This window comes from Daucus carota, chromosome 1 (genome assembly GCF_001625215.2).
Source record: "Daucus carota subsp. sativus chromosome 1, DH1 v3.0, whole genome shotgun sequence".
NCBI lineage: Eukaryota > Viridiplantae > Streptophyta > Magnoliopsida > Apiales > Apiaceae > Daucus > Daucus carota.
In genome coordinates this window covers 4,191,922-4,202,468 of record NC_030381.2, presented here as the reverse complement: position 1 = coordinate 4,202,468, position 10,547 = coordinate 4,191,922, and the positions used below count along the sequence as shown (strand labels likewise).

Sequence of the window (10,547 nt, the reverse complement as noted above, 5' to 3'; positions counted from 1 at the left end):
ACCCTAATTAATGCGAGGTTTTACGATCGAAGGCCTAAAGCCGAGTAACCGGTTTAATAAAGTAAATTAATCATAATTAACATTTAGGGTTTATGTTTGAGTTTTAGAATGATTAAATTAAACTTGAAAATTAAAAACAAAACAAAATGTTAATATTTATTTTTATAAACTAAAACAAAATAAATAAAGTAAATTAATCATAGTTAACATTTAGAGTTTATGTTTAAGTTTTAAAATGATTAAATATACTTGAAAATTAGAAACAAAACAAAACGTTAAGATTTATTTTTATAAACTAAAACAAAACAAAATGGATCAATAAAATGTTTTGGTATTGCTCAAGTTGGCCAGAAGAGGAACCATGAGAGGAGCTGGTGGATATAAAACAGAAAACGTTAATGAATGTGACGTTCTGAGTCTAAACGCCACACAGTGTTCCGTTTTGAGTGTTTTAGTTTTTAAAACGTTATTATGAGAAGCGTTTTGTTTGTTAAAAATGAAAATAAAAAAAGATAAACACGCTACTATGAGTAGCGTTTTTTGATTTTTAAAAACAAGTTTAAGCCTAAACGCTACTCGATGTAGCGTTTTGGTTAAAAACCAAAACGCTACACGAGAAACGTCTCTAATTGTTAATCAGGGCCATATATCCGATATTTTGATATTTGAGGCATTAATTCTTAAAATTTAGATATTGAGGGCCAAGACCCGTAATAATAAAGCACTTACCCAAACTGTGTAATTAGCATTTGGATTAGATATATACCGACTCTTACATTAGATATGACTTATAAATTTATAAGAAAATATATAATATTTCATTGATTTCACATTTTTGTTTTTTTTTTAAAATTTAGTTCATAACATCTTTAAAATTATTCATGGTTTTTATTAGCCACTATCTACGGACTACAAAACAATTACATCCTTATGTTAGAATGGTACATGCTATGAAATTTTACATTGGTATGTTAACATTAATATGATTGTTTAGATGAATGAATAATTAGAACATGTCAGTAAATATAGTTAGCCTTTTTTTTGGATTTTTTTTTTTTTGAGTTGTAGGTGATTGCCGTTCTCTAATTCCATTGTTTTTATTTTATATAGTAGCCTTATTCTATAATATTAAGTTTGCGCACAGTCCCGCTAAATATGTTTATTCGATTACGAAAGTAGTACAATATAATAACATTATTGTGACAATCTAGCATTGCAAGTAGGGGTGACAATCGTTTCGTTTCGTATACTTTCGTTTCGTGTATTTTCGTGTTTCGTGTACTCGAAAGTGAAACCCGTACCCGCCCGTTATTAATTTCGTGTATCTAATTTGAAACCCGTATCCGTTTCGAATCGTTTTGTGTATATTTCGTGTACTTTTCGTGTATATTATATATAAAAAAAGTAATATATTTTTTAATCAAAAAATGGATTTAATATATATTTTCCTTTATAAATTTATTAAATGTGAATGATATATATTATACTTGTATACAATTCTTTATAAATTTGTTAATGTATCTACAATATATATCCACACATACATATAAATATATACTTTATACTCAATTATATATTTAATATATCATTACATATATATAATAAATATAATCTACAAATATTTCGTGTACTTTCGTGTATTTCGTGTATCCCAAATGAAAACCCATATCCGACACGAAATCTATCGTGTAATTTCGTGTTCGTGTATATTCGTGTATCGAAAATCAAAACCCGTATCCATTTTTATCGTGTCGTTTCGTTTCGTGTTAGCGTGTTACGTGTCAAATTGCCAGGCCTAATTGCAAGCAGCATTCTTAAATAGAGATTCCATAAAAAAATCAAACAAACCAAGCCACGTAAAAATGGTGCAAGTCTCAATTTATAACGGTGAATATCATAAATCCCAATTAATTAATTTTTTAATGATGTAGTACCTGTAAATTTAATATGTTAAATAAAGATTAAAAGTCTAATATTAATATCGGTTTAATTTATTTTCGGTTTAATTTATTTTCGAACCTCATTTTAATGAAAATTTTAATAATTCACCCGCACGCGAAGCGCGGGCATAATTCCCTAGTACAATACAATACTTGTTCACATCTCTCTTGAATATATCCCAGAACACTACCAAATACAATACAATACTTCACATCTCTCTTGGCTATATCCCATATTCCCATTCCCCTATTTCCGCTGTATCCCATATTCCCTTTCCTTATTTGTCTATTTCCCTAATTTCATCCCCCGGCTTGACCAACACTTGCTGGTTTTACTGGTTTTACTACTGGCATTGTTAACTCTAATGTTATGTCTTTCCAATAATTTTACTATTAAGTCTTTCCTAATTTTTGTTAGCTACGGGAAGCAAGAAAAACATATGAGATTATGAACTATATATTGTAAAAGTTCATTTTAACAAAATCTTGAATATTTTCTAATTTATAAAATTTTATTTTTCATTTCTCATAAATAGACAATAATTTACTCATTTCTTGTGTAATTTTTAATAAATAAATATTAAATTCTCATTTTGTTACATCTTTTTGTCGTATTTCACATTTTTACTATTTTCTACACTTGATTTTCCGGAGTGTGAGAATGTGTGATTTTCCGGAGTGTGAGAAATCACAGTGTGGGTCAATTTAATCTTATTTTTTGCTTTATGCCGTCAAGGTTTCTATTTCGAGTCTGCAGCAGTCTTATAAAAATGAGAAATGTAAATCTTATTAATTAAGTTATTGATTTAGAGATAATCATAAATTTAAGATTAATTGAAAGAATTAATCAAGATAAAACTTAGATATATTTTAGTATTAAAATATTATTCAAAGTTTAAGTTATTGTTATATTATTTATTTATTAGAATATATATATATATATATATATATATATATATCATATTATAAATTATACAATTATTCATATTTAAAATAAAATATTTTATAATTGTAATAATTTATTATACATATTTTGATTAAATTTTTTTTATAAATATTAATGTGATTTCAAAAATCAGAACAGTTGATCATGTTGTAGAAGATTAATCAAAAATTATTCGATTAAATCGGGATTTTTCAGAACCCTTTTCATAAATAGTAAAGTTCTTTTTTTGAAAGCAAAATAGTAAAGTTTATGATATACATATATAATTTAATTACTATGCGAGGAAAATTGTATACATTCAGAGTTTTTTAAATGTTTTTGAATTTGTAGAAAATAGAAACTTATCATAAAAATTAAATAAAAATATTAAAATAATAATTATTATTTAAAACATTTAAATAGTAATAACAAAGTTGTAAAAATCGGAACTCGGTCCAACTCGGTTTGGTTCCCGAAAAATGAGTACTCGTAATTCGGAAGACCACTCGGAATGAGTTATCGGATATCTTTTTTTTTAGTTAATTTTTTCTCTCATATATAGTTATATACTGATTAATAATAATGTTATCTAATAATATTAATATTTTAATAACACACTTGAAATGAATAATGATGTTCAAATAAAAGTTACTTGTTTAATAGTTTTTGACACAACAATCATTCACAAGTTTTAATGATAAAATATATATACTTTCTAATTGATGTCAATACTTTAAAAAAAAGACCAAAACATATATAAATTTACGTTTAGTCTCTTTTGAAATAATTTTCAAACAAAACAATAAAAAATTGATAAATCAAACTCGGATTTAACCTCGAGTACTCGGAGTTTTGACCTATTTTTTGATAAATTGGTTTTAAACCCTGTTATTCGGAACTCGGATTAGACTGAGGGTTAAAAACGAGTACTCAATCTACTCCGCAATTTTTAGAACAAAGAGTAATAATAATCATCAAATCCCTTACCATCCAAATCTCAATCATGGAACCCTTGTTTAAGACAAATTAGCAAGACTTTGAACATTCTACTAGCCACTTGTATTGCAAAACTGAAGTTCCTATCTTTTGTTTCTAATTCTCCTTCTCCCCAGAACATCTTTTGTAAAAAAGGCTCTGCTCCCATATACAATATTTTCAAAACTTACATAAATCTCTTCCCAATGGCTTCAACAAGTGCTGAAACTCCCACTAGCTGGGACGTTTTCTTGAGCTTCCGTGGCACAGACACTCGAATTGGTTTCGCCAGTCATTTATACTCTGCCCTGCATCGCAATGGTATTCGAACTTTTATGGACGATCCTGAGCTACGTCTTGGAGATGGGATCTCGGCTGAATTGCTCAAAGCTATTCGGGAATCCGAAATTTACATTATTCTCCTCTCGGTAAATTATGCTTCTTCGAATTGGTGTCTTGATGAGCTGGTAGAGATCATTAATTGTAAGGAAACAATGAATAGATTGGTTATTCCTGTGTTTTTCAACATTGATCCTTCAGCCGTGCGATATCAAAAAGGGAGCTTTGAACAACATTTCATAAGGCATGAAATTAGATATGCTGATAAAATAGAAAGAGTCAATAATTGGCGCCGTGCACTAGGACAAGTTGCTGAGAATTCGGGAACACATGTAGACGGAAAAAAGTAAGTTTCTTGGATATCTATTTTTCATGAATGTTTGTTGTCAAATAATCTGTTTCATTCATACTGTTAATGGGACATCCTAAATTCACAAAAGCCATTCAATTAACATCATTTATTTCTTTGGTCAAGAAAAAGGAAAAACATCACTTATTTCTGTCACATCAAATGAGTATTTGTTGTTAAAAATTGTCGGGTGAGCCAGAATCGAAACGAGGACCTGGAACGAGGATAAATTCTTGATCACTTGAGCAATCCAATCGTGCTGGGTGCATAATATTAGTTATATAATAAAGACTTTTTACAAACATATTCAAACTGGAAGAAAAGAAAATTCAGAAGCTGGCTACAGTTATCAAACTCGTCTCTAACAAATCTGGAAAATGATTTCATATCATTTGTTACTACATCGAAGTGATATATTCTATTTATAACAACCTAAAATATTAATAACATAAAATTTTAAAATGTAGTCAACCAATATAATCAATATCGTCGAAACACAATGTCTTATAGGTTTAACAAATTTAACATAATGTGCAACACGTCCAATTTAGCCAACCAATTTTAGACAACCCTCTTCGATATGTTCTTGTAATTTATATAAGTGTTTGGATGATTTGACACAGGTTAAAAATGTTTGATAATTTCATATAAATAATGAATTACATTGCAGGTCTGAAGCTGATATTGTCAACGAAATTGTCAAGGAGATTCTGCTTCAAATAAAACCCACTTCTTTAGATGTTGCCAGATATCCAGTTGGATTGGATCCCCGAGTTAAAGACATAACAGCAGCATTGTTGAGCAGTGGCACAAAAGGTGTCATTAAGATCGGTATATATGGTATGGGTGGCGTAGGCAAAACAACTCTTGCCAAGGCACTTTTTAATAAACTCTTGCTAGGAAGCTTTGAAGGAAGCTGTTTCCTCGAAAATGTGAGGGAAATTTTGGGGACTATAAAAGGCCTCGAGTCATTGCAACAACAACTTATAAGTGATGTTCTTAAAATTAGTAAGGACGAAGTTAAAATTAGCAGTGTTGGTCAAGGAACTGAGCAGATAGAACGAAGAATTTGTTCTAGAAAAATTTTGGTTGTTATTGATGACTTAGAGCACAAGGAAAAATTTGAGTCACTGGTGAGACCATTTGCTCCTGGGAGTGTAGTTATCATAACTACAAGGAATGAAGAGATACTTCGGGGAATTGAAGTAGAAACTCAGTATCGATACAAGGTTAATGAGATGGGTGACGCTGAGGCAGAGATGCTATTTTTCAGACATGCATTTCGAGATACTAAACCAAACGATAATCTAATGATATTGTCTAAAGACATTCTACGTCTTGCTGGAGGACTCCCCTTGGCTCTCGAGGTTTTTGGCTCGTACTTGCATAACACACCCGAGGTTAAATGGAAACCTTACATTGAGAAACTGCAGCGAGATCCCGACAACAGTATCGAGCAAAGACTTATAATTAGCTTGGATGCCTCTGGATCAGATGATCCCCTGCTAAAGAAGATGTTCCTTGACATTGCTTGTCTTTTCATTGGAAGGACGAAAGAATTTTTGATTAAAATATTGGATACTTACTATCCCCACGCGGATGATAAAATTGATATTCTCGAGAAAAGGAGTCTGTTAACATTTAATGACAGAGACGAAGTACGAATGCATGATCTGCTTCATGATATGGGAAAGAAAATTGCGCGTAACAACTGTCCTGATGAGCCTGGAAAGCATAGCAGATTATGGGTATCAAAAGAAATATGCGATGTGTTGGAGAAAGACAAGGTAATTATATCATACGTATCCTCATCTAATTGATTTATATAAAATTGCACATAAGATTATTATGTGTTGATGTGGTAACCGTTTTCCTCTTTTTCTATATCTTAGATTTATTATGCAAGTAATTAACTTTTCTTATTGATATGCATCATGTGTTAGGGAACAGAAGCGATTGAAGGTTTCTCGTTCGAACGCTTTATAATTAATGGAGGATCGTTTTCTATGGATAGATTGAGAAGAATGACTAAATTGAGATTTCTTTACTTGGATGGCATTATTCTCACTGGAAAGTTTAAACTGACACTACAAGTTTTGAGGTGGTTTTGTTGGAATGAGTGTCCTTTAAAGTGTTTACCTTTTGATTTTTGCCCTGAAAAACTTGTTATTCTTGAGTTGCCGAAGAGCAAACTGACAACAATGTGGGAGGTAAAGATGGTAGGTATTCTGAGTTTTTTCCTTGCATATACAAAATGTGAGATTTGATGCCTCCTAATCGCAATCATTATTGCAGGTTTCAGATGTTTTGGAGAAGCTAAAGACTATAAACATGTTTTTTTCCCAAGATTTAACTTACAGCCCAGATTTCCGAAGACCACCGCGTCTCTTTAGTTTAAAAACTCTAAACATGTCATTTTCTGAAGATTTGACTACCACCCCAGACTTCAAAAGACTGCCGAATCTTGAAAATCTGAATCTTGAGGGCTGTAGAAGTTTGAAGGAGGTCCATGAATCAGTTGGAAGTTTGGAGAGGCTTGTTTCCCTAAATTTGAAGGATTGTGCAAACCTTAGAAGTCTTCCAGATACTATCTGCAAGTTGGAAGCTTTGGAAGTTCTGTGTATTGATCACTGTATAAGGCTAAAAGCACTGCCAATAGAATTAGGGAACATTAAATCCCTAAAAGAGCTCATTGCTTCGGGAACAAGTTTTCCGAAATTACCAGATTCGATCGGAGATCTTAGTAAGCTTGTTAAGCTGAAATGGACTCGATGTTCCTTATACGACATGGAACTTGAATCTCTTCCAAACACCATTTGCAACTTAAGACAATTGGAAGTTTTAATTGTTACTGTGAAAGCATTGCCTGATGAACTGGGGAACATTGAATCTCTAAGAGAGCTCAATACATCGGGAATAGCCGTTTCAAAATTGCCCGACACCATTTGCAACCTGAGATTATTGGAAATTCTTCATATTACAGTTTCTGAGACACTAGAGAGATTACCTGATCAACTGTGGAAGCTTACAAGGTTGTTGGAGCTAAAAGTAAGTTGTACTAGTCATTTAAAGAAACTTCCTGACATAGAATCAAGCCAGACTTCATTACCATTGACAGCGTTGAATTTATCTTATAGTAAAATCACTGCCCTACCATCCGGTATTAGTCATCTCTCAAACCTAGAAAATCTACAACTTACGAGTTGTCATCATCTGTTGTCCATAGCAGAACTTCCTCCCAATCTGAAGTACATACACGCCGATCACTGTACATCTCTGAAAAGACTGAATCTATCCAATTTGAAACTGTTGCGGCAGTTGCACCTTAAAAATTGCAGTACTTTGACAGAGATTTTAGGCCTGGAGGAACTCACTTCTTTAGATGAACTATACTTGCGAGGTTGCCGCTACTCTCTACTTACACATACTTTAACAAAGCCATTGTTCCAGGTTTGGAAGATCTCAAACTCTTATTTTATAATTTGTCAAAAAAATTGATGGTTAACTATGAAAGTGGTGGTTAACCTTGTTTCTTTTTCTTTCTTATTACAAGATATACTCTGGTTTTGAGAAAAAAAGTCGATATTTGGCTTGAGACAGAAAAGTTTCCAGATTGGATTATTCAATCAAGTATAGAATGCTCAGCTGAAGATGACATTTCAGATGGAGATGATTCTTCATCATCTTCGGTGAATTTGAAACCAAACTTGTCACACAATTACTTGGGGATGATTCTCTGCCTTGACCTGAGTCAGAATAAGTTTGATCAACCTTTTACTGCCTCTTATTCTGTTAAGACTTCCGCCAGTAATATATTAGAGAGCCGTATATATGAATCAGGTATAGTAATAGTTCCGAGATCAATCTTTACAGGCACGGATACCGATCATACAATCAAATTTGCATCAAGAAGAGCACGCAGACATATTGGACTACTGTACAAAAACGAGGACAACATCATCATTCCCAATGTTGCAGGAAGAAACTCCTCTGTAAGACCCCTGTTTATAGATAAATTGCTTAATATTTAATTCTTAAATAATGTATTTCACAGAAATTAATTAGAAAAAATGAAAAAGAACAGGCATTAAAAACAAATAAAGGGTAAGTTTGAGACTTACATTGTGTTTTTTTGTTAGAGAGACAAGAAAAAGAGGAAAAGGATAAAGAGAAGGAGGAGATGGATTTAGACATGAGAGGTAAAGATCAAATCCCTCTTTTTATGTATAAAGTGTTATATTTTGTATTGGATTCAGAATTTATAGTTCTTGTGTTTTATTATAGGATTTAGGGTTCTAGGGAATGTTAGATATCTGAAATTCAGATAATTGTGTATAACCGCTGAGTTTAAGGCACGGAACGTTTTCTCTTCTTGTTGGATTCGTATTATTCGCCTATCCGAGTTACAATTGTCTAATTTATTAAAATATTCATATAAAATTCAGTTTTATAATATGATGATGATTTTAGTGTTTCTAGAAAGATAATTTGAATATTTACAACTTATATATTTTAACTTTTCATATTTTTTGCCTTCAAATATGGGTTTTCTGCAGTTTTTTGATATGTTAATGTTAGTGTTAATCTAAGACTATTTCTTTCAAAAAAATGTAAGGAATCGAACATGGCCTTCAGAGGAGTTATACTATAGTATGTTCCAGTTGATCTACCTATCCCACTTTGCTATGTAATATATAACTAATACTTATGTAAATTTCAGGGGGCCAAGGAGGGCCTAGCCCGCACTTGGCTCCGCCCCTGATATGCATGTTCATGAGGACACTTGTAAAATTTTTGAGTTTAAAAGTATTTGTCAAGTCTACTATTCCAAGCCCTTGGCGTTTGTTTCAATCGGTACAATGCCTTCTTTAACTTTAACACTTTTCCTTCTTGTCCTTTCATGATGTATCCCAATGATTGCAACTAATCCTGTAAAAAATCTGATAAGCTTCTTGCAAGTGGCATATCTATGGATAACTTATTTTCAAGCTTCAGTAATTTGATTTGAAGATTGAGTCTGTCATTTTTTTGTTTTGTGTATAGCTTATCTAAGAGGGAAGAGGGATTGATGTATTTTATTATATTATAGTCAAATGAACAATGTAGTAGCATCAGGACTTGGCAAATATCCTTGCAAAGGTTTGAATTTCATGAATAGTTGCCGGTGTTGGTTGAAATGTTGTCACTTTTCAGTTGAGAGGTTACAAATTCTGGTTGAATACTTGGATTTTTTCTGTAAACTACATGAATCCAACATAACGCTCATCAAACTTGATGGACATGAGAAATTATATAGGAAATTATCAAGCACAGCTTAACGAAAAAAGGCCTATAATTGGGCAGGTGAAAGGTCACACCAGAGAGGCATAACTCATTACAATGAAAGCTCCAACGAGTATAGGCCAGAGCCGACGGTGGCAAAAGAAACTATAGCTTCCGCTGCAATCATAATCATTGGCACCACTGTAACATCCGGGTCTGGTTGACTTGGCCACACCTCCTTCAAAAGCGAAGCTGCTGTTGCCTTTGCCATTGCTGAACAGAACACACCAAAAATACGGACCTCCTCCATCTGCCCCGCTAACACCTGCACCCACCTCCGAGTGGTTACTGTTGTGGACAATTTCCAAGGCCTTGTCATTTGTGACTAGGATGTCTGAGAATGCTTGCTTAGGCTGGATATACTTTGACTGGCATCCGAGTAGACGTCGAGCGAAAGGGGCTAGTGATGAGACCTCAACACCACAGTTGGGGGCAAAGGTTTCGTCACAGTATAATACTCTTTCCGCCCCATTCTTATACGTTACTTTTTGGTTCATTTTTTAAGACTTTTTAAACTATAGCTCGTAATATATTTTTAAATTATTTTTTCGGAATAAAAGTTTGATATTAAACTTTTTCTTTAAACAAAGAAAATTTATACAAAAAATTATGATACTATATTTTATAATAGTATTGAAATTCATGCAAACAGTGAACGTATACAATTCACTGAGATGGAGGGAGTAATAATTATAAA

General features: G+C 32.4%; 1 protein-coding gene across 4 annotated transcripts; it reads left to right on the top strand.

Annotated features, from left to right (window-relative positions):
• The first annotated feature begins 3,868 nt into the window (after nt 1-3,868).
• On the top strand, nt 3,869-10,422 carry LOC108202872 (disease resistance protein RUN1-like). 4 transcript variants are annotated; one of them, XM_017371469.2, is made up of 8 exons: nt 3,870-4,525; nt 5,199-6,315; nt 6,472-6,747; nt 6,824-7,978; nt 8,082-8,319; nt 8,402-8,520; nt 8,668-8,727; nt 9,872-10,422. In XM_017371469.2, exons 1-5 carry the CDS (start codon nt 4,047-4,049, stop codon nt 8,121-8,123), a joined length of 3,069 nt encoding a protein of 1,022 aa, XP_017226958.1. In that variant the 5' UTR covers nt 3,870-4,046; the 3' UTR covers nt 8,124-8,319; nt 8,402-8,520; nt 8,668-8,727; nt 9,872-10,422. The 4 variants fall into 4 exon arrangements, with proteins under 4 accessions (XP_063946963.1, XP_017226958.1, XP_017226949.1 ...); XM_064090893.1 differs by having other exon boundaries at nt 3,869-4,525; nt 6,472-6,738; nt 8,082-8,520; XM_017371460.2 differs by having other exon boundaries at nt 8,082-8,520.
• The last annotated feature ends 125 nt before the right edge of the window (nt 10,423-10,547 follow it).

Excerpts from the sequence above, each read along its gene's own strand:
- LOC108202872 (XM_017371469.2), top strand. The coding sequence starts at position 4,047 with ATGGCTTCAACAAGTGCTGAAACTCCCACTAGCTGGGACGTTTTCTTG. Across the intron at positions 6,316-6,471 it reads ATGTGTTGGAGAAAGACAAG|GGAACAGAAGCGATTGAAGG; the intron begins GTAATTATATCA and ends ATCATGTGTTAG. Across the intron at positions 6,748-6,823 it reads CAATGTGGGAGGTAAAGATG|GTTTCAGATGTTTTGGAGAA; the intron begins GTAGGTATTCTG and ends TCATTATTGCAG.